General features: G+C 41.3%; 2 protein-coding genes across 8 annotated transcripts in view; one reads left to right on the forward strand and one right to left on the reverse strand.

Moving 5' to 3' along the window:
- C11H12orf71 (chromosome 11 C12orf71 homolog) lies at window positions 1-26321 on the reverse strand. The gene is given in 4 exon segments (XM_069541227.1): window positions 1-2640; window positions 2997-3667; window positions 4549-4701; window positions 26204-26321. Coding segments are annotated over 4 exon segments (1248 nt in total). The 3' UTR covers window positions 1-2334.
- Window positions 1-27566, forward strand: part of PPFIBP1 (PPFIA binding protein 1) — a 177850-nt gene that overhangs the window by 71878 nt on the left and 78406 nt on the right. The gene's annotated exons all lie outside the window — the stretch shown is intronic.

Consider the following 27566-nt stretch of genomic DNA (forward strand, 5'->3'; position numbering starts at 1 on the left):
CCTGTCTCCCCCTTAACTCTCCTTTCCTGCTCTTAACCCTGCTGGCCAGTGACTTTTGACTTAAGGAATAGCAACTCTAAGCTGTTGTTTTTCATTTTCAAAGAAAACTGTGTAGGAAAAAAGAGAAATAGGACATATTCAAATCATTAAACAGATTATATAGAGACAGAGAGATCACTCTGTACCAGACACTGTGTTAAGATCTTGCAGTGAAAAGGAACCGAGACCTGGTGCTTGCCCTCAAGAGGTCGGAGTCTGTAGGTAAAATAGTCATATCAAGAGAGCCGAAAAGTACAAGTCATGGTGTGAGGGTAGGGCCTGGGGGACAGCTTAAGTAAAGTTGACCATGTCAACTGGAAGAATCAGTCTTGGCCTCATAGCAGCCCTAGAGCAGGGTCTTTAAGGATGAGTGCCCCAGGCAATGTGGACTTGAGAAGGCATTGGGGGAATTCTCCAGGGAATGGAGAAGGTAATTCCTATATTTGTGTATCGGCTCTTATGAGAAGCAAGACAGTTGTTCTGTTGGGGAATTTGGAGAGTATAGATTAAAAGAAGAGCTGGGAGAAGAAAAGGGCAGGCACTGTGAATGCTAGTAGATGTGGTGGATATGCCATGGCTTGGGAAGGAGGGGCAAAGGTTGCATCTGGAAGGAGGTGAATGAAAGTCATGGAACGGGTAGGGTAATGGGACTCAAAGTCTTGGTGAAGTCAAAGAGTAGCTGAAGGTGGCGGAGGGCATACACGTGAGCTAGTTGAACGGAAAATATTCTCAGAGAGGTGGATAAAGTGAGGAGTCTGGCTGTGCAGAGATTCAGGGTGTGACCATGAGCATATACTGCTAAGAAGGCCCTGCTCTTTGATTCCTTCCTTCCCATGGTGCTGTCTTTCCGGGGACAATATCCTCCCCAGTGTCTCTCATGTATAACCAGCCAGGATCGTACACCTTAACTCCATGCCAGTTTCTAAAGTCCTCCACCTTAAACTAACCACATTTCTGACTCAAGCAACCTCATATATGAATCAACCTCCCCATGTTGAATTGATTATTGTTTAGTAGTCAGTATGGACCGTGTACAAACTACTGTATTACCAGCCATAACCCTTTATAGTCATATGTTTACATGGCTTTATCTCTTAAATAATAAGCCAGCTGGAGCTCAAAGATTGAATTTGTTTTTGCTTTGTTTTTTGTAAGCTAGAAAATTATCTTGTGCTCCTATGTGCTAAATTTTGTGGGAGGAAGGAAGAGATAAAGAAATTAACATTGTGGAAAGGAAGGAATTTGAAACCAAAGAATCATATGAACTCTGAAGGTCCTATAGGGTGGTAGCAAAAGCTGAAGGAGGGCTCTTGAGTAAACCTGAGGGTGAATAAGGAGGATGGTGGTGGTACCCGGGAGGTGAGGTGATAACAATAATAGGGGCTAAAAGTGTGATTACAGCCTTCCTCAAAGAAGTTGACGTTTATTGGAAAGTTTAGTGACCATTGTAAAGGAATTTGAGAGGGCACAGTGGGGAATGGACTGGGAGGGAACTTGGTTGAGTCAAGATCTGCTGAAACCCATAACTTTTTGTAAATATTGCTTCTGTGTGGGAAATATTTCAATGAGAACTGACTCTTAACCTCCCACTCTTGGATGTTCCTTGGATCAGGGCTTCTGGGGATATCCTCAGGAGAATGAATCATAGCAATAACGTTAGTAATGATATTATTCAAGTGCTTGCATTATCTCATTAATTCTCACAACAACCTTATGAAGTCTGTATTATTACCTTCCCCATCTTATGAATAAGGAGAGTTAGGCATTCCCCATCCTCGCATTCCTCCTAAGTGGGCTACTTATTCTAGCCAAGGCAAGGTGCACTAGAACCAGTCAGGTCTTCTGGGAACATCAGATCCGCCGCCTTGAACGCCTGACACTGCCAACTGAACTTAGCTTCCTGAGGGACTTGGTATCCTCTGCCACTTGCTTGAGTCCTGCAGGTTCAACCAAAGCCATCCTGCCATGCTGGGAATTCGATGGGCTGTACTGCTGCCTTCAGAAAGTGGGGATTTGGATGAATGAGAAAATAGGTTAAAATATATAAAGTGAAATAGGGTGAAATACAGAAAGAAGTGGAGAGAGGAGGGAAAAAGAATGCCTTCAAGTTAGGAAGGATGATAATACTGAAACTTCCCAGAGAATATATTTCCGTCTTCGGGCCAACATATAAACGTTCAGCCTGAGCCAGCATCTTGAGCTGGGAGCGGAAGACATGGATAACAAGAATATGTATTTTGTTTATTGGGGGAAAAATAGCTCATGGGGATTGTAGAATAGGGGCTATCAAAAAGTTTAAAAATCTGGCGATATGGGGTGGCCCAATTCGAGGGATTCTTGAGGTTGGATTCTCTTGCTTCCGTGAGAGAGTCGTTTCTTTTGCGCTAGCTGATGGGGGCTCTCAGTGGCCTTCTCGGGGTGCTCTCTCCCCCAGAATGAAGGGAGGACTTGGTGCCTTAGCCAGCGGAAGATCCACCCGAAGTTCAGACAGGAGAGGGCTTGTGTGCTGGAGTGAGTGTCCTCCTTCTCTTGCGGACCTGATGAGATTGAGGAGGTCTCTGCAATACTTGTCCTTTGGCTGCCAGTCACCTCGCTTATTATCTGCCAAGAAAATGAGTTTTAGATATTGTGTAACCTAGACAACAGTGGGGTCAATATTTATCCATTTATGGAGCTCAAATCCTTTAACCAAAAGTGACCCAACTGTACATGCACAGTTTCAGTGCTCATTAATACTTACACACACCCACGCACACACACATGCACACCTATTTTGGTCATAATTCTTGGCTTTTTCTTTACTTTCCTACCCTCTTCTCTGCCTTGGTGCTCCTCAGTTTTTTCCCTTCAGCTCCACTCTGACCCTTTTACAGCAGGTAGTAATTCTCTGTGCATTCCCACCTGGCCCCTCCGCCAGGCCTGGCCCCTGCTTGCCTGTGAGGCACCTCTGTGCTCACTTCAGCAAGCTCCTGTTTCTGAAGCCTTGGAGGAATCTGTGGAAACTGGATGACATCTTCATTTTCTGATGGGTTGAACTTGGCCAAGTGTTGACAGCTCTCATGTTCTTGATGACTAACCTGAGCCATACCTGGAGGGGAGCTGCTAGACAGCTGAGAATCTTCCTGCTGAACAGATTCATGGAACACACAGTCCTCATCTTCGTCATCTTACTGGTTCTCAAGAAATTTCTCAAGCTTTTGCACAAGACCGTCCAGTTTGCTGAGAGTCAGTTGTGTCTTCTCTTTGGGATACTTGTCTATCCACTGGTTGTCTCCACTTAGGTCCCAATTAGCCATCGAGTCTGAATTCTTAGAGGCCATGTCAACATCCCAGGCCAGGGTGATTCTTAGTTTGCAAAACTGCTCTGGGTCGTCCTGTATTTGGTCTCATCTCCCCAGGAGTCTCCCTATGTTTTCAGTCCGCCATGTCCCTTGGATAGGAGGGACAAAGTGGATTGAAGGACCTTCAGAAGGTGTGTCTTCACAGGAGACGATGTTCTCATAGGAAAAGTTGTCCTCACAGGGGAAATAGCCCACAGAGAGACTCAGGTTTGATTCGGAGCTGCTGGAGAATGAGTGCGCCGTGGAGTTCAAAGGCGCAAATCTCAGGTCTCCCTCATCCCAGGGATCTTCAAAAGAAAGAAAAAATAAGTGGGATTGGGGAAAAGAAGAAGGTAATAACGGTACTTACGCAATAACGTTATGCATTCCTTTTTCTATTTGGAGCTATCGCATTCTGATAGAAGTTCGTCCTGTTTCGCAATCTGCAGTGAAGAATGAAAGAGGCAGCCCTCTCCCTTTCAAAACCTCTTCTATACGACCCTCTGTACTAAGCATCTTCACCGGATGCCTCACATCATCTGTTACTACAGCTGAAAGAACTTGTATCGTAAAAGAAAAAGAGCATCATGGTATAAAATTTGAAAAATATAAAAAAGTATGAGGATCAAAATCAATATGCCTGTGATTCCTCCTGTCCAGAGATAATGATAATCATCATGAAAACATTTTGGTGGACTCCCTTATAATCTCTTCTTTTTCTTTATATGTACTTATACGTATGTGTGTGTGTGTGTGTGTGTGTGTGTGTGTGTGTGTGCAGTCACATCACATATATATGTAGATATGAAAGTCACATTGGTTGAAACTGAGATTATTATATTTTATGGCACAACCTACAATAAACATATATATGGCTATTCTGTCATTTTACCACTTTCTTATTAATGACCATTAGTAGTTATTGTTCTTAATGGATACATCTTCAGTAAACTCCCTTGTCAATCTTTGTCTCTCTTTATATTCTTAAATGTGGGTTTAATGGATCAAAGATCACTAATGTATTAAAGGGTCCTTAATAGTTGTTACCAAGTTGCTTCCCAGAAAGATTATAGCCATTTAGATGCCCATCCTCCCACCATCTGATGGCACTTTTTAGTGCAGCTTTTTCTATGATGCCCCGGTGAGTAACTGGGGCAGAGGGTAAGAATACTCACACGCATGCACGCACATGTTGTAGTCTCTGTAATGCTCTGCTCTGGTGGCTGCCCTCGTGAAAGAGGTGCTGCCAACTCCTGAGCCATAAACCGGGGAGGTGAAAAATCCTTCAGATCCTGAGTCTCAGTGGCTAAAAGTCCAACTGCCGGAAGTCTGTGTTCTGGGGCTGTTGGTTACCATGGCAACACAAGGACCCAAGTTATAGTCAAAAATGTGGGAAGAGAGAAAAAAGGGATAGAAAGCTGCAGTAGCCAGTGCCTTGCTCCCAAAATATCCAGTATCCGTATCATCCCTGCTGGTGAGGATCCCTCTCGAGGGCAGAAGGACAAATGCTGTGGCGGTTACTTCCCTCTTGTCATGTGGGTGTCCAGGATAGTTCTGGTCTAGAGGGAATTTAGAGCCTATTTGGGGAAACGGACATAAACAGCCTCTTATAGGACTGAATGGTAAGTGCAGCAACAGAACTTAAAAATAATGTCATGGGAGAATGGAAGAAGGCGCCTTGTGCAGCCGGGCAGAGATGGGGGAGGGGGGGTCTGAAAAGTCTCCAAGAGAGGATTCCCTCTGATCTCAGTATTTAGGGGGGTGTGGAAGTTAGTGAGGTGGAGGGTGGGGAGGGGTTGGGGGAGAGGACCTTTCAGGCAGAGGGGACACGTGAGCAAGGATCCCCCAGGTGAGAAACAACCAGGAGTGTGGGGAGATCAAACATGAGGAGGTAAACGGGGTCAGTGAGATGGTGGAAGGTCTTCCACCCCTGTTAGGGAACTTGGTTTTTATCCTGCAAGCCTGTACTTGGATGGAAGTTTCATTTGTTAGGCATTCTTCCAGGTAATTCAAAGTATATTGGATACTCGACATGATTAAAACAAGCAAACCAAACAGAACTTCCAGTGCACTTGGCAGCGTGAATGTTATCAGTTGGCTTTCACGAGAACGGAGTCAGTAGGTTTGCACTGGGTTGAGGAATGGATGGGAGGAGACGAGGTGGCAACAGTGAACCTAGACCATGCTTCATCAGTGTCTGGATGACAAAGTGAGAGGGGGAGGCAGAGGCAAGGTTAGTTTCCGCACCCACCCCCCAAATACAAAAGCAGTGCATAGTCAGTACAGGGGGAGAGTTTCAAAACCTAAACGGTTGGCTGCTGCTTTTGGAGAGAGTAAGGGTGGGATCCGTGGCATGGACAGGGGGCTCGGTAGTAATAAAGGGAGTGTGTTATTTCCTGGTATTAGAAGGAAAAAAGTGAAGACGGTTGTGGACAAGTTTGGAGGAATGCATCATTGAGGACCTCTGTTTTCTACTTTGAGTGTCCCAGCTAGGCTTCTGCCTTATTCCTGATATTGTCTGCACGGTTTTAAACCTGTTACCTGGATCTCTGTCCTCGTTGTCCTTGTTTCCTTGTTCCCAATGTTATCTCCTTTGATGGCCTCTTCAGTAACATGAGCTGCCTTGGTTCTTCTACAATTAGAGCTTTGCTTTTCCTTGCCATCTTCCTCTAGGCGCCTCTGCTGCTCACCAAGTCCTCCCACCTCCCAGTCTACCCTTCCCTTCCCAATGGCATCGTGGAATTATGTGGGATCGGTCAGGTCTCAGTGGGTACTTTGTAGGTGGGGAAGTAAATCGTTCATTGTCTGTTTCCAAATGTGCAAATTCTGAGGACAAATGTGGGTCGTGTAGGATTGAAGGCTGTCAGTTGCAGAGACTAAACAAAAAATAACCTTTCCTAAGAGCAAAATCATCTTGGCAAATGTAGTTACAGCAACTGCCAGCCTGGTCTAAACTGTGGGGCTATGGGGTACTGTTTTTCCGTCAATTCAGTGATTCTCAGGAAGGGAGTAGGGCTTCCACTCGAGTTTCCAAGGAATGAAGTGTGTGTGTACTTGGAAAAAGCATGTTCTTTTTTTAAAAAAAATTTTTTTCATTGGAGTGTAGTTGATTTGCAATGTTGGAAAAGCATGTTCTTAAATTAACATTGCTTAGATATGCTTTTGGTCACTTTTTTTAAAATTTCAAGTTTCAAACAGTATTAAAAGAAACCATACGGTTTTTATATTTATCCAAAAAGAAGCATGGATTTCAACACACACACAAACACGCACATCCAAAAAAGGAAAAAGCCAAGAAACACTGGTGCAACTTAAAAGAACCTCAACTCATTGGAATCTGTCAGTTGCGTAAAGATCTTTTTCAAATATTTTTCTGTCTTTGTTTCCATTTAACAAGATTACATTTAAAGTTTTCTACGACTCTCAGGTTTTTTGCTGTTGTACCAGTTAAATTTCTAGGTTCTGTTAAATAAGATTGTTTTAGGTGAGTCTGTTTCAGGAGTTATGATGTCCTGATATAAGAAATAGGCAGAGTTGGAGTTGGGGAGACACCATCTGTACCCAACAGAGGCCACCTGGCAAGTGGCCACAGACTGCCGCAGATCCCGCGAGTGATTGGGGTTCTAGATTAACCCCAGCGGGTGTAGGTCAGGAGCAACATGCTATGCTCCCTAGTATTTATTGGCCACTTACTACATGCCAGGTCCTATTTTAAGCACTTTATATGTGCTTATTGTTTAATCTTCACAGCATCCCAATCTGTTACGTATCGTTAGTTGCTCTGTTTTACAGACAAAGGAACCAAGGCATGAGCCGTTATATTCCCCGCCCACCTCCTCCCTGAAAGATTCTTGGGAGAGTTGACTTAGGCCCAAATCAAACTTGTATTCTGGCTCCTCTAAAGAAACTCCTTTGAGTGGAACAGTGTGTTCTAAGTAAGTGGTCGGTAGAACCGGCCCAAAACAATGGCGTCCACATCTGGGGCAGGCTAAAATGAGATTTAAAGTAAATATTCAGCTTCCTCTTTGGCATAAGGAGATCTGGATCCCTGTGCTCTGGCTTTTCATGAAAACTCTGTGACCTCCTCACAGAGCAGTGGGAGCCTAGAACACGATTCATGAGTAGCTTTCTTCCCAGGCAGCTGTAGTGAAGGTCAGAGGGAAGCTGTATGCCATACCGTTACCCATGGAAATGGGACTAAACATAAACATTTAAGTAGGAAGGAACTATTTCTCAGCCTAAACTTCTAAAGTTTAGAGTGATCCTGAAGGTAAAAGAGCTTCACCCAGGGGAAGCCTCAGAGAAAACTTCAAATTTTACTTATTTGTACCATACTGCCGTTTCTCTGTATATTTGCTCTGTGTGTGTGTGTGTGTGTGTGTGTGTTTATGTGTGTATGTACATATGTATACATATATATTTCATTTTAAATACAACTCAAGTAGTGAAAGTCCCTGAAACTCACCTTTTCTCCTGCCCCAGAAAAGGGATAATCACTGTTAATTGTTTGATATATATTACATAATTTGTTCAGATATTTTTTTCCTAAAGCAACATTGAAATAGCAACGACACACGCCATCTTTAGGATCCCATGCTGAGGAGCGCATTCAATTCTAAAAGATAACTTAGCTTTTACATCTAATAACAGATGAGGGGATTTGAGGTCCTCGTTAACAATACCCCTTGTGTTAATTTCTTTCCTAGGGCCTTATTTTGACTTGGTGGGCTAGCTTTTCTTGGATCACAGGTATATTATCTAAATAGTATAGCTGGCTCATCATTACCTCTTCTCTTGAAGCAAAATCATCTATAATAAAGCTCTTGAGTTTTCAAAAATGATAGTATGTTGTGAATTTACAACGTTTTAGAACTGAAGCCAGTAGTAATGGAAGTTTTGAAAATTGGAACACTTCCTCAAATCCATTTGACTTGATGGGATTTGGAGCCTAAATAAATAGAGTGGGAAGTTTCTAACTTAGAAATTAAGCTACTGTTATGGTTAATTTTGCGTGTTAACTTGACTAGGCCACAGGGTACCCAGATATTTGGTTCAACATTATTCTGGTGTCTGTGAGGATGCTTCTAGATGAAATTAACATTTGAATTGGTGGACTGACTAAGGCAGATTGCCCTCCCTGGTGTGGGAGGACCTCCTCCAATCCTCTGAAACCTGAATAGAACAAAAAGCTGAGTAAGGGAGAATTTGCTCTATCTTCCCTGTCTTTGAGCTGGGACGTTGGTTTTCTCCTGCCTTTGGACTCAGACTGGAATTTACATCATCAGTTCTCAGGTTCTCAGGCCATTGGACTTGGACAGGAGCTACACTATTGGCTCTCCTGGGTCGCCAGCTTGCAGAGGGCAGATCTTGGGACTTTTCAGCCTCTGTAATTGCATGAGCCAATTCCTTACAATAAACCTCTTTTCTCATTCATTTTTGTATATGTGTGTGTGTGTGTGTGTGTGTGTGTGTGTGTGTGTATGTGTGTATGTATATACACACATTCATATGTGTACTCTTGGTTCTGTTTCTCTGGCAAACCCAGACTAATATAGCTACTTGTTTTTCATTTTTTTGAAATTACGAAATATTTTAACAATATAAAAAGATGTCATGAACCCTGTCATATGATACACTGAGGACACAATGTCATTTTTATGGTGGTCTTGCCCAAAATGTATAATCACAGCCTAATAATGAGACAATAACTGTCACAAACTGAAGAAGACTAAAGAGAAATAACAACTAAATGCACGGTGGGATTCTAGATAGGATTATAAGAATAGGAAAAGGACATTAGTGGAAAACCTAGGGAGACTTCACTATGTTCTTTATTTTAGTTAATGGTATTGTACAAAGTTAATTTTCTGGTCTGATTATTGTAGTATGGTTGCATAAGGTATTAACATTAGGGGGAGTGGGGTGAAAATATATGGATAATGTGTGACTTCTCTGTAAGTCTAAAATTAGGTCAAAATAAAAAAATTTAAAAAGAATACATAAAAGTATAGTAAATGATGTAACACACACCTATATACTTATAACTCAGTTTGGTCAAGTCTTAAATTTTGCCATATTTGATCCATTATTTTTTTGAAAAGAAATAAAACATTTTAGATAAAACTTAAGTCCCTTTATATCCCTTCCCTGATCCCCTTTTTTCCCCGCTTCTCCCACGATTACGATCCTGAATTTGATGTTTATTTATCTTGTGCTGCTATAATATGATTTTACATATTAATATATTGTTTTACCTTTGGAGACAAAAACCAATATAAATATAAACTTACTTAATACCACTGAACTGCACACTTAAAAATTGTTAAGATGGTAAATTTTGTGTTATGTGAATTTTGCCAAAGTGAAAGAAATTTAGGGGAAAAAAACATGGTAAATGGACTATAGGTGATGCTCTTTGGAAAAGAGGAAGTCCCCATGGTTTATTTTGCTTTGCAACAATTATTGTGACAAAGACATCCTTTTTCCAAACCAATTTCTTAGCTGAAATATTTGCAGTGTTTATCTTGGGGATTAGGGAGAGGACAGGTATAATTTCCTATGCTCTATATGTTCATTCCCAAACAGACAAAGCCTTATCAAAGCTCATGTACTTAATTAAAGGAGGATGGTGGTGAAAATAGTGTTTTGGTGTGAGCAAAGTTAAATGGTGCTTTCACATGTTCAGTCATTTAATTTTCATGACAGTCCTCTGAGTTGTGTGTTTTCACCCCAGTCTTAACTTATGCAGTTCATATTACCCAGATCTGCCTCCAGAGTCCAGAGGCCCTCTGGAGCTAGGTTGCTGCTGCTGGGAACCAGCCTCAGCTGATTTGTTTCTACATCACTGGTGAATATGGTTAGTCAACAAGGAACAGTAGATGAGAACTATAGGTTTCCTTTCCCCCAACTTCATCACCCAGTATGAAAGAAACTCACAGGTTGAATTCTGCCACACATACAGCATATAATGGCAAACAAGCATGAAAACATTATAGTGTTGTTTTGTAAGCTCCAGAATTGTGCTGCCCAGCAGTATAGCCGCTAGCCACATGCAACAATTAAAATTAAATTTAAAAAAATGGTTCTTCAGTCATTCTAACCACATTTCAAGTGCTAAGTGACTACCTGTAACTAGTGGCTACCTTATTGCACAGGGCAGACAAAACATTTCCATCACTGTAAAAGTTCTGTTGGACGCAGCTGCTCTGGAAGGTCCCGTGGTCTGTCCTCTTGTGCATTTGGATAGCACTGTGAAAGAAAAGTTTTGTTAGAGGCAGATGGAACAATCCTCTAGCTAATCTATCAGGATTTAGCTAACTTTCATGTCAGGATCAGGTGACAAAATTTCCTCCAAAGTGTCTAGAAATAGGACTAGTGGGAATCTTTAGCTGAGGGTACCATTTTGAAAGGTTTAGACAACTGGGTTGGATAGAGTCTTATATTCAGTTTATGCAAGAGAGGGAATATTTGTACAATACTTAGAGCCCATTGTGAACATCATTTGATCAATGAAAAATCATGTGCGGCAGCCATTATGCTGTGAGAAACATAGTTGACTAGATTTTCTGTTTATATGAGCTTTTGATTAGTCATTCAAATGCTGACTGCCCCGGAGTACAGGTTAAAAATAATTATCACCGGGCTTCCCTGGTGGCGCAGTGGTTGAGAGTCTGCCTGCCGAAGCAGGGGACACGGGTTTGTGCTCCGGTCCGGGAAGATCCCACATGCCGCAGAGCGGCTGGGCCCGTGAGCCTGCGCGTCCGGAGCCTGTGCTCCGCGACGGGAGAGGCCACAGCAGTGAGAGGCCCTAGTGCTGGAAAAAAAAAATAATAATAATAATATTTATCACCTTTGCTAACTTGTTCATGTTGAAGTAATTTGAAAAATCGCAGACAGTATAATAGCCTGTGTATAGATGGTCTCATTTAGTCTTTACAACATCCCTTTGCAGTAGGCATTGCAGGTATTAACCTCATTCGGGGCTTGATTGAATTCCCTAAGGTCCTGTGGCCAGGCTATTTACACGATGGAATCAGTTTCTTTTTTCATTGAGTTGAGAACTCAGTGCAAATCATTTGTACAATTGCCAAACAAGCATATAACTTTTCTTGTTTTATTTCTTAATGTCAAGGCTCATACCTACTTCAGGCCAAGACTGATAGTGCCTCGTGCAACACCAAATACAGAGAACCTATAATCCTTTCCTATCTCTCTGTTAAAATATGTCCTGTATTTTTCAGTTTTTTTAAAATAAACAACTGCATGCTTTCCATTTGAGTGCTCTATCAAGTTCCAGGCCACTTCTAGCAGCAGCAAAGTCATTTTCAACCTGAATTTGCTTAATCCATAAAATAGCGATAATAATGTCTTCTTTGCAGAGCTTTTGTAATGATTAGAGATTACATATGTGGGATGCATGGCAGTTGGTTTATTTTCATTGCATCACTGAAGAATCTGCAACATCCTCCTCTTTTACTGGCATTGCCCCTCTGGGAAAAATGTTTTTATTTTATTTTAAAATTTTAAAAATAGACCCGTTGCCAACTCTGATCGTGTATTAAAATCATGTGTGCGTTTAATAACTATACTTGCGTTATGGTTATCTGAATGTCTCCCCTCACTGGTTGGAGCCTCCAGAAGGGCAAGGCTGGTCCCTGTCATTCTAGGTAGTGTCTGCATCCTCCAGCAGGGTGCCAGATCTGCTAAGCTGTCTGGGATTCTGGTGGTCATAGGGAGCCATCCTTTCCCAGTGTGTAACTTACAAGGGAGCCACACTGGAAACTTTTCCACTTCTAGTGTATTTTCCAGTTGGGGTGGAAATACCCAGAAGGGATCTTTTTGGGGCTAAGCATTGGTGAAATGGCTGTCATCCCATCTGGATGTTCAGATGACATAGATGCAAATCGTTGAGGCCAACTGTTGTTCTCCCTTTGATACCATTCTAAATTGGGTAGACGGTTTCCTTGGTGGAAGAAATTTTCCGCAAGAAATTTTTGGGAAAGGATGGGGAGGATGTAGACTCCACAGGTGCTTTTAGTTACCTCGTTAGCATTTTACTACCTTTCCTTGAAGGACTAGCAGTAAAATGCTCAAAATGCAAAGACCTTTGTTCACATTCTCTAGGGGATAGCAAAGGAAAGGGGTGAAGGTGGGAGCCAGGGATTGGAAATCTGAGGAGATGAGTTCAAGGTTGATTATCTAGAAGGACTGGAGAAGAGTTCAGAGGCAGATAGGAGCTGACCTCCAGTGTTGTTCTTATATTCTGGAAAATCAGAAAGATGGTGGAAAGTGTCTGAAGAGTGAATGAAGCCTGAACGTGAATAGGAGCAGGAAATGTGAATGCCAATTATAATAGTTAACTTCAGTTTAATTAGAAGGGGATCAGAAGAAAAGCAGAATGGGAACAAGTGAGCCTGGGGTGGGGTGGGATGTGGACTGGATGTCTGTCTGCATCTCTCTGGCCATTTTCATCAGCCACCACAGAGTTCCCACCAGTAGATACTGCCTGCGGCCAAAGCCTCCTGTCCAGCTCTCCCTCCCACCTTTAAAGGGTTTACCGATTCAGTGCCTTATATTTCTGTCCAACCTTTTCTTAGCACAGATAAAGCTTCTTTCCATTCCCCTGAGGCTGAATACAGTTAAGCTATGGGGGAGGTTCCCCACCTCTGGCTCAGATCTCCGGCAGCATCTGTGAACGGATACTGTTGTATGTCTGCACAGTGGTCTCCATTTAGTTATGAACCACTTGTGCACATCTCCTTCTGGAAGGCAGTTTGTTACCCAGAATGCACTTGTGGTGGCCTACCAGCTTTGGAACTGGTTAATGAAAATGACATTGGTTAATGAAAATGACATTGGTTAATGAAAATTGTAGGAAATGCTCAGGCAAGACTTCTTCAAATCTTTTAATGTTAAAAATAGCTTTTTAAGAGAGCTATAAAAACAGTACAAGATGATTATGGAAAATTAGAAGATACAAGACAAAGAGAGGAAATCCTTTAAAAGCAAAACTTTAGGGATGGAAATCAGAGCAGTGGTTGCCAGAAGCTGGGAGCAGGGAAATGATATCTGTTGTAAGGGGACCAGAGGGTGCTCTTTGGGGGATAGAAATAATCTATATCAGCATTGTCCAACAAAAATGTAATTTGAGCCAGAAATGCAAGCCAGTAACTTTTAACTTTTAATTTTCTAATAGGTACATTAAAAAAGGAAAAAGAAACAGCTAGAATTATTTAATCTGTATTATATTTAACCCAATATATGGAAAATATTATAATTGTACCATATATTAGTAAGATTTTTACATTTTTTTTAAAGATTTTTTTTTGATGTGGAACTTTTAAAGTCTTTATTGAATTTGTTACAGTATTGCTTCTGTTTTATGTTTTGGTGTTTTAGCTGCAAGGCATGTGGGATTTAGCTCCCTGACCAGTGACTTAACCCACATCTCCTGCACTGGAAGGCAAAGTCTTAACCACTGGACCGCTAGGGAAGTCCCTAGATCTTTTGCATTTTTTTAAACCAAGTCTTTGAAGTCTGGTGTGTATTTTACACCTCGGAACATCTGATCTTGGACCAGGCACATTTCAAGGGCTCGGTAGCCACATGTGGCAACTCTACTAGGCAGCACAGCTCAACATTGTTTTGGTGGTAATTACACGATCGTGTACATTTATCAAAACTCATTGAATTGCGAAAAAAATACACGCACCCCGATGTTCATAGCAGCACTGTTTACAATAGCCAAGACATGGAAGCAACCTAAATGTCCATCGACAGATGAATGGGTAAAGAAGATGTGGTATATATATACAACGGACTATTATTCAACCATTAAAAACAATGAAATAATGCCATTTGTAGCAACATGGGTGGACCTAGAGATTATCATACTAAAGTGAAGTAAGACAGACAAAGACAAATATCCTATGATATCACTTATATGTTGAATCTAAAAAAATGATACAAAGGAACTTATTTACAAAACAAATAGACTCACAGACACAGAAAACAAACCTATGGTTACTAAAGGGGAAAGGGGGTGAAGGAGGGATAAATTAGGAGTTTGGGATTAATAGATACACACTAATATATATATAAAATAGAAAAACAACAGGGTCCTACTGTATAGCACAGGGAACTATATTCAATATTTTTTAATAATGGAAAAGAATCTGAAAACTAATACACACACATATATATATATGTATCTGAATTAGTTTGCTGTACACATGAAACATTGTAAAGCAACTATACTTCAATAAAAAATAAAAATTTAAAAAGTTAATGATTATGTAATTTTTAAAAAAACTCATTGAATTGTATACCTAAAAAGGATGACTTTTGCTTTATTTAAATTATATATCAATTTAAAAAACCATTTTCCTGCTAGCCAGAATGAGCCACGAACATCTATTAAACTTATCCTCTTAAAATGCATCTCAGAAATGGAATTTGGCAATTTTTTGAAAATGGAAGTTATAAAAGCATACATTAGAACCACCCAAGGCTAGTAATTTTTGTAGACTTCAGATGTATATGTATGTGTGGGGGGGTGTCTGTCTGTTTTTCCATGACACAGCTCAGTTTAGAAAGGGCTGGTGAAAATTGAATTAGTGCAATTTTAAAAAAAGGATTTAGATGTCTTTGACAAAATAAAGATGAAGACAAATTGTTTTGAGAAAGGCCCAGTGCTAATTCTAGGAAAGAGCTTGTCATTTTCTCTTCTGTTTCATGGCTACTTCTCTTGCAATGGTATTAAAAATCACTCCTCTCTTTCTTCTGCTTCTGTTATGTAACCTGCTTTGTAGTAACTATTTTGACAGTGGATCTGTCTGTCTGCAGGCATTTTGGGGGTGTGTTGTGGGGGACAAGGATGGAGCTCATGTACCCACTTGATGGGAGGAGGTTGGTGGGGCAGCTGGTTGTGGGAGAGTAAGTTTAACTTTCATAACTAAAGCTGGGAAATATTTTTGGCTGTGGAAAGATGTGTCACTAATTATAAAGAATGTCTTTTGCCTTTTGGCAGCATTTTGGTATTTTCTTTTTACACCTAAAATTCTATGTTTACATTCTGTTGAAGCTAAGGTAAACATTAACAATTTCCAAATAACCACTTCTAAGAGAAATAGATGAAAAGGATATCTTCTAAATGGCCCGGGTATCTGGACTGACAATAAAAAGATAAAATTCATTGGGGCTGAAAAGTCAATTCCGTAAGTGTAGGCTGGGGAAGACACCTGATAAGAAATTATCCCACAGTATTTGTAGAGGGCAAAGTGTGATACCATTGTTTTAAAACTTTACAGTCTGCAGGATACATTTAAGATGTAGACCACAGGTTAGGAACAAGATAAGCTCTTGTCATTTTGTTTTATTTTAGTTCAGGTCTTAGTTAAGTGTTTTGTGTTCAAGGAGCAATTCATCTAAGTTTGTAGTTAACAAGATGAATCTCGTCCACAGCAGGGGTGATGGAATTTCAATGTGCATTGAAGATGCAGATTCCTGTCCTCGGAAGTTTCTAGTTTAATAGACTAGAGTTGGGGCTTAGAATCTGTCCTCTCAACATACACTTGCCAGTAGACTCCACCTTGAGAAACACTGATCCAGAACAGCCGTTTAGATTTGATTGGATTTTCTCTCTATATTAGACACACTATGGTGAACTCACATAAAAGGTAGGATCCCGTTGGGAAGGTGCTAACATAGCTTATAACACAAGGCCACATTCCAAGTGGTCCAGCTGGAATGAAGTGAGGGAGCTCAGAGCCGGAGGGCAGTGCCACCCACAGTTGACTCAAGGATATGCGTAGGATTCAGGTTAGTGGAGACAAAACTGTGTGTCCAGGCACCTTGAGGGAGATAGTGTGCAACCCAAAAGGGAGATGGCATCACCTGGGGAAGGAGCCTTACTTAGATGTTGACTATGATTTTGGAGTGCCAAGGAAATTTTAACAGGAAAAAAGAATGATGAAAATAAGGAAGCAACACGTGAAAGAAACCTGATTGATTCTTGTCAGTGGTCCTTAAACTTGAATGTGCATTAGAATCACCTGGAGGATTTGTTAAAGTATAGGTTGCCGAGGCCCACCCTCAGGGTTTCTGATTTCGTGGGTCTGGGCTGGGGCCTGAGAATTTTCATTTAAGTTCCCAACTTCTGCTGATGCTGCCTGGGCTGGGAACCACGCCCCGAGGCGCACTGCTGTTAATGAATTTGGTGCCTTGCTTTATCAAGAATCCACGGATGAAGACTGGAAGAAATCCCGGGGGCAAGATGGATGAGGAGATGGCCATCAACATGTTATGTGGCCTAGAATGCCTACCACTTGGGCTGTCTTTTCCCCTTTTTCTTCTGAGATTTCTTTACACTCAGAGCAACTGATCAAACCAAAAATACCCTGGGGGCGGGGTCAGGAATGTGGTCATAGAGAATAATTTGAGAACTATAAACGTATATTCATCATATGCCCAGAGTACTTCCAAAACCCTGATTGAAATTGTATCATATTTGAGGACCAGCAGTTACTAGACTATTCACCCACTGCTTTATAGAAATCTCAACTCTAAAGCTGAACTCATGACCTTAACCCCTCAAACTTGCTCCCCCTGCAGTGGTCTTTATAAATGGCGTCATCCTCTGCCCAGTTTTTTGTGTCATAGGCTGGACATGATCTGGGACATCATTCCTTCCGTCTCACACTTAAGCCTGCATCTAATCATTCACAAAGTCCCATCAATTCCGTCTCCCAGTATAGCTTGTCCACTTCACTGTCGTCACGTGATCACCAATGATGATCAGTCAGGTGATCATCATCACCAGTTCTCACGCGGACCTTCCCACACCTTCTCTGGCTCCCTCTGATTCATTATCTACACAGAAGCCAGAGAGACTTTTTTTTAGAAACACAAATTGTATCAGGTCATCGCTGTGCTTAAGACCTTTCAATGTCATCACTCTGCATGACACGGCCCCAGCCAACGTCTCCTCGTTTTGAGCCACTCCCCTTTATTCTTTAAACTCCAGTCCCACTGACTGTGTTACTTCCTGAACTAAACATAAAACCACTGCTCTTTGCTGAGGTGATTATAGACCTGTATCCCAAGGGTATCCACAGAGAAGGTGAATGTGGCACTGGTCCTTAGAGAGCTTTTGTGCAATTAGAAAATGGTGGCCCTCAAGGGAGATGCAGCACCTGGGCTGAAACAGGCTGGATTTCAGCCTCCACTCACCAGGGCAGGGCATCCTGTACAGGACACAACCTGCACAGCCAGAATGATGACCCTGACTTGAAGATGTCAGTTGGTTCACCTCCAAATTAAAATAGGTCTGCTTGTCGTATTTAGAAGCAGAATATTGGACAACTTCTGGAAATTCCTGATAGCCCAGTGACTTAATAAGAATTGTAAATATGAAAAGGATTTTACCGCGGAGCTATAGAAATTATTCTTTGCGTGACCAGGATAACATGGACATGTCTTTCTAAGCCAGCATGGTTACATCTGTGCTGCCTGATCAGAAGCCTCATCTCATAGTTGAAGATCAGGAGTGATTTACAATCTAGAATGTCGCTATCAGCTTGCGTCTAAGTTTGAAACTGAACACGTAAAGCCCCAAGACTACTGTGGTTTTCCTGTGTGGAGGAGGGCCTCCAATTCATCAGAGGGGCGTGGCATTCTTTCATACGATGTGTTTGCTCTTGTGAAAATGACTTGAAGTATTTGAGAGCTGGCAGCAGAAGAGATGGGAGGAGACCTAATTCTTGCTGGGCATGAGTCATCTTAATACAAATCTAAATTGAATGTTTTATTAAGCAGTTTCATTGTTGGTACAGAACTATTCCTCAATCCTAGGCTGCTTTGAGGTACATGTTATATATCCACGTGTCCTCTGCCAGGATCCTAGCATAGACCTCTCCCTGATCAAACACTGAAGACATGTTACGTATTATGATAATTTTGCTTTTGATTTGGGGGCAGTTTTGTTTCTTGTTTTTAAAGTCAGTGTTGAATATTCAGGGGGTGCTTGTCTTTTTTCAGATGTATGGGAGTGCCTAAATCTTATTTGGGGGGGGGGAGTATAAGAAAGTATGAAAAACAACCATGCATACTTGATACCGTTGTAATTTCAAACGACTAATGGACGCTCCCTGCAGGTCATTGCTGGGTCTCTCAGTAGGAAAAGAATTTGAATCTGGGAGCAAGCAGTCATTTTGTAAGTGTTTGTTATGACATTGCAATTGCTGAATATGCTGTATCTAATTGAGTTAGTGTATCATATTCATTACTGGATCATAAGGGCAGTTGTTGAATGTTGTTACTGAAAAGAGCATAACATGGCCAGCACATCACGGCCTTAGGAAACTCAATCTTCTATACAGAGCTGTAGCTGGGCCTTTCAGGCCAGCTGAGCTCTAAACTCTGCCTCCTAGGGTGCCCTGTACCTTTGTAATCATGGGTCCCCTTATCCCTGGCGGATGGTCAATCTGCTGCTGCCACAGCCCAGCACCTCATGCTAGGCCGATAGTTCGCTAGGGCTGCCATGACAGAGTACCCCAACCTGGATGACTTAAACAACAGAAATTTATTCTCACAGTTCTGCAGGCTGCAAGTCCAAAATCAGAGTTTGGCAGGGTTGGAGGCTTCTGAGGACAGGATCTGTTCGAGGCTTCTCTCCTTGGCTTGTAGATGACCGTCTTCTCCTTGTGTTTTCACATCATCTTCCATCTGTGCACATCTGTCTGTCCAAATTTCCCCTTTTTATGAGGATGCTGGTCAGAATGGAATAGGGCCCACCTGAATGATCCCATTTTAACTTCGTTATGTCTGTAAAGACCCCCTCTCCGAATGAGGTCACGTTCTGAGGAACTGCACTTGTAGTTGAGCTTTGATACAAATGAACCTCAGAAATCTAGCTATACTTATTTTGGAATCTTCCTTAAATCACCAAAGAAGATCTGTAAATTAGCTGAATTTTCACCCTTTTTCGGTACCCAACAGAGCACCTTAGTGTCGGCAGTGTTGCTTCTGCAGTTAACACTGCACTCTCTCATTCATATTCCATGAGTCATTAGGCCAGAAAGTGTTAGATAAATGAAAATAGATATGAGAGCAGCACCTTTAATAAGGGGGCTTCGGCCACGCCCTTTCCACCCAAGTCCATGACCTGTAAAACATCTAACCCATTCCACGTTCGGAGGATTTAACATCCTGTAACATGTTGATCTGTAGTGTGTTTTTACTTGACACTTGTTTTGGTTACACCACTCATGCATAGCCTTTATTTGCCACATAAGCCTTGTTTAGCTGAGTGGTTTTGACACTCACAGCTCTCCAGTGCTTTGGGCTGAGTGTTTATTCCAGGAGTTTACAGCTGAATTTTCTGGCAGGTCATTCTGACACTGTCTAGTGATTCCTTTGGCTGTGTAGGTTCTTGAGCTGAAGGATGTCCTCCTTTTCTCCTCAGGGCGTTTCCCAGTTTCTGGAAGATGGAGGTATCTGCCAAGCCTCTCCCTCTGTAGACCGCTGGCTCCTGTCACACTTGTATGCCCCTATCTGTATGTTTAAACTTGCTCCTCCCCCCGTTCCCAAGCATGTTATATGTTAATGTCACTGGTATGTACCTTCTTAGGCTTCTGGGCATTGAGACACAACCTATTTTTCATTTCTCCTAGCCTCGGAGACCAGGACGAATGGGAGCTTTTCTCCTCTCTCTACTAAATGAGTCAGGCTTTGTCTCTTCTTAGGCATATTCTATAATATCAGCAATCTGCTAATAAAACTACCCATCCCTGCAAGAAGCAGAATTTAGGGCTGTTTAGACACTGCATGGCATCATCATCATCTTTATGTCTATGAGCCTGTAGCAATGTGGAAGGAGACCAAGGTCAAAGGCCCTTTCTGACTGTGTGTGAATGGGCCTAGTCATCTTGACTGTTAAGATGAAGTGGAATATTATAAAATTTCTACTAAATAAGAAATAAATATATCAGTAAGGCTATCAACCATCTCAGCTTTCCTTTAAACCATAGATATCTACCCCAGAAGTTCTGTCTCTGGCTGGTTTCTTTTTATTTACAGAAACTTGAGCTGTTGACTGTCTCTAAGCAGAGGAAGGCCTGGGACAATTGTGAAGAGTGAGAGGTAGATCTGTAACTTATGAAGGGTGACGGAAAGAATCTGAGAGTTGTTCGTTTGTTTTTTGGGTGGGATTTTTAGGTCTAGAAGGTTTTTAACATGTTTGTTGGTGGAGTGGAAGGAAACAGATGAATAGAAAAGATTGAAGGTGTGAGAGACTGAGGGGGTGAATATGGAAAAGGTTGGGATGGTATCAAGAACACGGTGGAGAGTTTTCCCATGACAGAAGGTTAAGAGCCGGGAACAGGCAAGTAAGTATATACAGAAATTTTAGATAGAGGAGAGTTCCCTGGGATTCTCAGTAAGGTAGGGTATGAAGTAATCTACTGAGATGAAGGGTGGGCAGGAATAGGAATAGACTAGGGGAGAGTTTAGTAGGAATTTTTAGAGACAGCCATTATGAGGAATGTGATAAGGAGGGAAATAATGATGAATAAAAGGATTGTTGAGTAACGTTAAGCGCCCATTCGAGATTAGATAGCAGGCATTTGAAGTGGAGCCAACCCAGCTTCCTCTAGCAGTGCTTGGTGCAACGAAATCGAGACACAGCAAGGAGTTTCATAAGGAGAAATACATTTTTCATGCTGTATTACTATTTGACAGAAGGCAGGACTTGAAGGCATCCTGAGATTAAGATAATTCCAAGACATTCAATACACATGGTATAAACAGCAAAAACGTAAAAAGTACACTTTTACATAGTAAAAAAGTATAGTTTCATACTTGTACAAATATACAAATGCTATATGTATTTTTATCAATATATTATGTAAAAATAGTATATTTTGATGAGTACATAGTAAAAATGTATATTTTTTATGTATATACAAGTATATTATTCCTTTGCCTTGTTTTCAAGCTCAAGCAAACACTACGTTAAGTAGAATGTGAACCTCAATCACTTAGAATATCCAAGCTTGGGGTTGCCCCTTGAAAATCAGACTGATGCTGAAGTTGGCTAGGGAAAAGGCATGTCTCTGGCACATAGGCTCACCTAACCAGGTCCATGAGGTGGACTTTATTGGAAAGCAAAGGTAGAAATTGGGGATGGTCCCTTGAATGAAAGTTCCTCGGTGCCTAGAATATTTACTGGCACGTGGTGGGTGAATGATAAATGTCCTTTGAATAAACATGTATATGTGTGTACGAGTGAATGTATGGATTAGCCATGTCATTTTGAAGCACTAGTCCTACCAGATAAAGTATGGAAAATCCTGATTAAATGAGTTATTGGTAGCCCAACACTAGGCATTCAACATATAGCTATGGTGAAAGCGAGCTTTCAAATTCCTGTTAAGACAATTGAACATATTTTACTTCACTTTTCTTCTCTGTCTCCCCCATTCCTTTTCTCCTGAAAGCTGTGGGTTGCCAGAACTTTTATTAAAATGAAAACAAACATCTAGGTTGATGATCTAAGACATAAAGGAGCCAAACAAGTCCATTAGTGTACTGTCCTTTAATATGCAATACTCTATAGCACATTTGGTGGTGATTAATGAATAATTTTGTGTTGATGGGTACAAGCAATTGGTTATTCATCTGTTCATCAAACCTGTATTGAGTATATGTCCTGAGCTAAGCTTGGTAAGAAATCATTAAGAGCGGGATCTTAATTCTTAAAAAGCTTAGCCTGGTAGAGACAACATTCCATGGACCTAGTCAAGTGAGCCTACCTGCCAGAGACATCCCTTTTCTTTAGCTAAATATAGCGTCTAGAAGAGATAACCAATGGTTCCATATGGTACCTGGCAACAGAGGTTAAAAAAAAAAGTGCTATGGGAGTACTTGATGCTGTGGTTGTGGATTTTCCATGGGTAGTCTGCCGTGACATACAGCTTTCATGTAGAAGACACAGGTACTTCATTAGGCTTTAGTGTAAAGGATGGTGGGGATGACTCTCAGTGGATGATAATTTTATAGTTCTTCTTGCTTCCTTCCTTTGGTGGATGGAAGGAGTGTTTGTCATGCTTGGGTTGGGAGTGGACGGTTAGTCGCCTCAGTAAATGGCCACTCCATCTTTCTATTGATTAGGCCACGGGCTTGAGTCCTTTTTCCTAAACACCGTATCGAATTCTGTTAGCTTTTCCATCAAGATGTAGACAAGGTGATAGGAATGTTGATATCTTGTTAGGGGGTGTGTTACATAGGTATGTGCATTCGACAGAACTCATCAAACCATATAGTTAAGCCCTGTGCATTTCACTCTATGTAAATTCCCCTTCTCAGCCTCCCTTTCCCCACCTGGGCCTCAAATACCAAATACACGAAACTCTCCTTCCTCAGGGCCTTTGCACTGGCTATTGTTGCTACCTGGAAGTTCTTCCTGTATAGTCACGTGATTTTCTCTCTCACCTTTTTTCAGGGCTTTGTTCAATGTCATTTTATCAGTGGGGCCTTCGCTGATTATCATATTAAAACGGTAACTCCCTGCCATTCCCTTTTTGCACAAAGAGCCAGCAGAATGTACAATTAAGATCATGGGCTCTGGTTTCAAATCCATTTTCTAGAGCTGTATGACTCGGGTGCCCTTTCTGTGCCTCAGTTTTATCACCTAGTATCATGTCAGTCGGGTTATTGTGAAGATTTAATGAATTAATACACGAAAAGCACTTAAAACAGTACCTGGTATATAGTAAGCTAATGTTATCTTTATCCCCTTGCCCTGCTTTGTTTTTCCTAAATTAGTTCTCACCGTCTGATTTACTATATATTTAAAATATTTATTTGTTTATGGCTTCTTGCCATTAGAATGTATGCTTCATCAGAGCAACAACTTTTTATTTACTTTTACTCCTTTTCCATTTTCTTTCTTTTCCTTTACTGCTATACCCTTATCACTTAGAATAGTGCCCGATATGTTATAGGTTCTCAGTAAATATTGTTCAATCAATGGGAAAATGAGCAAACAGGAAAGGGTTTGGGGCAGAGGTTGGCAAACTTTTCCTCCAAAGGGCCAGATAGTAAATACTTGAGGCTTTGTGGTTATAACTGTTCAAATCTGCTGCTGTAGCATGAAAGCTGCCTAGATGATTACATGAACAAATGAGCGTGACTGTGTTCCAGTGAAACTTTATTTACAAAAACAGGCAGCGGGCCAGATTTGGCTTATGGGCTGTAGTTTGCCAACCCTTTGGGTTGGGAAATAAATTTTGGCCTTGCTTTCCTGATTCTCATTATCCTTCCCTTGAGCAATCTCCCACGGCAGCAATTAATGCTACTCACACAGACCTGAAATAGTAATAACTTGAAAAGCAGTATATTACCTATTATTACTTGGCTCAGTCCTCATTAATTGTACAAAGTTTCCATATGTCTTTTAATATCTTAAGAGTGAATAACAATGTTAAGGATATATTTTGTACTTTCAACTGTGTAATTTCAGGGGTCTGGTTTTCATTCTTTTTTTTCTGCAACAGCTGAAGACATATCTGTACTGCTGATTATGGCCAGAGGCATGTATGCTATAAAATGTTGACATTCCACTTACTGTACAGCCAAGAGTGTAACTGACACTCAGTTGAAATAGAAACCAATAGAAATTACCTACTAGACAAACAGTTTAGTCTTTGAAGTTATTCTAGTCTTATTTCTGTAGAAAACTCTTCCCTAGCCCACAATTTTTACCACTCTTCCCAGTCAGCGTGGTATGCTGGTAATATTCTTCCATTTTAAAATACAGTGTGCTTTGGGCCATGGTGTGTGAATGACAAACTATGAAATTTTAGTGCAAAATATAATAGCTTTTATTGCTGTATTAAAACAGAGAAGATCAGAAATTATATGTGTTTTGCTGCTGCGATGCATTGTAGTTAGACATGTAAGTAGTTCCTTACAGGTATACATTTGAGGTATTGCGAGTTCGGTTCCAGACCACTGCATTAAAGCAGATATTGAAAAAAAGGTGAGTCACAGGAATGTTTTGGTTTCCCGGTGCATGTAAGAGTTATGTTTACACTATGGTATAGTGTAGTAGACAATAGTCTGTCAAGTGTGCAATAGTATTATGTCTAAAAAAAAATGTACATACCTTCATTAAAAAACACTTTATTGCTAAAAAATGCTGTCATCTGAGCCTTCAGGGAGTCGTAATGTTTGTACTGGTGGAGGCTCTTGCCTCAGTGAGTTGCTGGTGGCTGCTGACTGATCAGGGTGGTGGGTGGTGAAGGCTGGGAGGCCGTGGCAGTTTCTGAAAATAAGACAACAATGAAGTTTGCCACATCAATTGTCTCTTCCTTTCATAAGTGATTTCTCTGTAGCATGCAATGCTGTTTGATAGCATCCTACCCACAGTAGAACTTTTTTGTTTGTTTTTGTTTTTGCGGTACACGGGCCTGTCACTGTTGTGGCCTCTCCCGTTGCGGAGCACAGGCTCCGGACGCGCAGGCTCAGCGGCCATGGCTCACGGGCCCAGCCGCTCCGCGGCATGTGGGATCTTCCCGGACCGGGGCACGAACCCGTGTCCCCTGCATCGGCAGGCGGACTCTCAACCACTGCACCACCAGGGAAGCCCCACAGTAGAACTTTTTTTTGAAACTGGAGTCAATTCTCCCAGACGCTGCCACCGCTTTGTCAACTCAGTTTATGTAATATTCTGAATTCTTTGTTGTCATTTCAACAATCTTCACAACATCTTCCCCAGGAGCAGATTCCATCTCAAGAAGCCACTTATTTGCTAAACCAAAAGAAACAACACCTCATCCCTTCAAGTTTTCTCATGAGATTGCAGCAATTCGGTCACATCTTCAGGCTCCACTCCTAACTCTGGTTCTCTTGCTGTTTCCACCACATCTGCAATTACATCCTCCACTGAAGTCTTGAATCCCTCAAAGTCATCCAGGAGGGTTGAAATCAAATTCTTCCAAACTCCTCTGAATGTTGATATTTTGATCTCTTTCCATGAATCACAAATGTTCTTAATGGCATCTTGAATGGTGAATATTTTCCAGAAGGTTTTCAATTTAATTTGCTCAGATCCACCAGAGGAATCGCTATCTATGGCAGCTATAACCTTATGAAATGTATTTCTTAAATAATAAGACTTGAAAGTCAAAATGACTCCTTGATCCATGGGCTGCAGAATGGTGCTGTGTTAGCAGACATGAAAACAACATTAATCTCATTAATGTTGTACATCATTGTACATCTCCATCGGAGTTCTTGGGTGACCAGGTGCACTGTCAGTGAACAGTAATATTTCGGAAGGAATCTTTTTTTCTGAGCAGTAGCTCTCAAGAGTGAGCTTAGAATATTCAGTAAACTTATGCCATGTGTAGATGTGCTGTCACAGACTTTGTTGTTTCATTGATAGAGCCCAGGCAGAGTTGATATTAGCATAATTCTGACAGACCCTAGGATTTTCAGAATGGTAGATGGACATTAGCTTCCACTTAAAGTCACCAACTGCTTTAGCACCTAAAAAAAGAGTCAGTCTGTTATTTGAAGCTTTGAAGCCAGACATTGACTTCTTCTCTCTAGCTATGAAAGTTGTATATGGCATCTTTTTCTAATAGAAAGCTCTTTCATCTACACTGACAATCTGTTGTTTAGTGTAGCCACCTTCGTGAATTATCTGAGCTAGATCTTCTGGATAACTTGCTGCAGCTTCTACGTCAGCACTTGCTGCTTCTCCTTGCGCTGTTATGTTATAGAGAGGGCTTCTTTCCTTCAACCTCCGCTAACTTCAGACTGAAATTCTGCAGCTTCCTCACCTTTCTCAGCCTTCACAGAACTGAAGAGAGTTAGGGTCATGCTCCGGATGAGGCTTTGGCTTAAGGGAATGTTGTGGCTGGCTTGATCTTCTATCCAGACCACTGCCACTTTCTCCATATCAGCAATAAGGCTGTTTCACTTTCTTATCATCATGTGTTCACTGGAGTAGCACTTTTAATTTCCTTTAGGAAGTTTTCCTTTGCATTCGCAACTTGGCTAACTGTTTGGCACAAGAGGCCTAGCTTTCAGCCTACCTCCGCTTTCAACATGCCTTCCTCACTGAGCTCATTTCTAGCTTTTGATTTAAAGGGAGAGATGTGCAACTCTTCTTTTCATGCACACTTAGAGGTCACTGTAGGGTTATTAACTGGCCTGATTCCAATATTGTTGTGTCTCAGGAAATAGGGAGGCCCAACGAGAAGAGAGAGACGGGGGAAAGGCCAGTCAGTGGAGCAATCAGAACACGCACAACATTTATCTGTTAAGTTCTCCATCTTATACGGATGCTGTTCATGGTGCCCCACAGCAATTGCAGTAGTAACATCAGAGGTCACTGATCACAGATCATCATAACAAATATAACAGTAATTAGAAAAGGTTTGAAATATTGCTAGAATTACCAAAATGTTACACAGAAACATGAAGTGAGCAAATGCCGTTGGAAAAATGGCGCTGATAGACTTGCTCGACACTGGGGTGCCACAAGCCTTCAATTCATAAAAAAAATACAAAGCTACTGCTATCTGCGAAGCACAATAAAGTGAAGCGAATTAAAACGAGGTATGCCTATGTGTGACTGCCATTGATGTTAATTTAATACAAATGTTTTTTGTTTCACTTCTTCTGAACTTAGCCATATATCATCGTCAGTGCTAACACTTTTCTACTTTCCATTTAATTATTGTCATCATTTGACATGTATGGAAAAAGAATAAACCTGAACTGTACTCCCCACTTGTTGGGGTTCTCTTGCGCATGTGTCACCCCTTCTGTCTGTGCTCCGTGGCTGCAGTTCCCAATTAAAGTACCATGTACACACCTGTTCCCCAGAACCCCACCCAGTGTGTCCTCCAGAGCAGTGCTTCTCCAACCATCTCTGGCGAAGGACTAGGTTTTTTGTTTTTTTTGTTTTTTTTTTCTTATTCCAATCCATCATGGATTCTTTTCTGTAAAATTCAATTTTAAAATAATTGGGTTTGGCAGCAAAATTATCATGTAATTGGATATCACAGCAAGGTCAAGTTGCTATAAAATTTTCTGAATGCTTATTCTCAATTTCTGTACTTATCTCATAGTAGACCAATAACAGTTGGTGAACTAGCAGCAGTTCATAGGCCATGTTTGTTTGTTTTTTTCTTTTTT

Source organism: Delphinus delphis, chromosome 11 (genome assembly GCF_949987515.2).
Source record: "Delphinus delphis chromosome 11, mDelDel1.2, whole genome shotgun sequence".
NCBI lineage: Eukaryota > Metazoa > Chordata > Mammalia > Artiodactyla > Delphinidae > Delphinus > Delphinus delphis.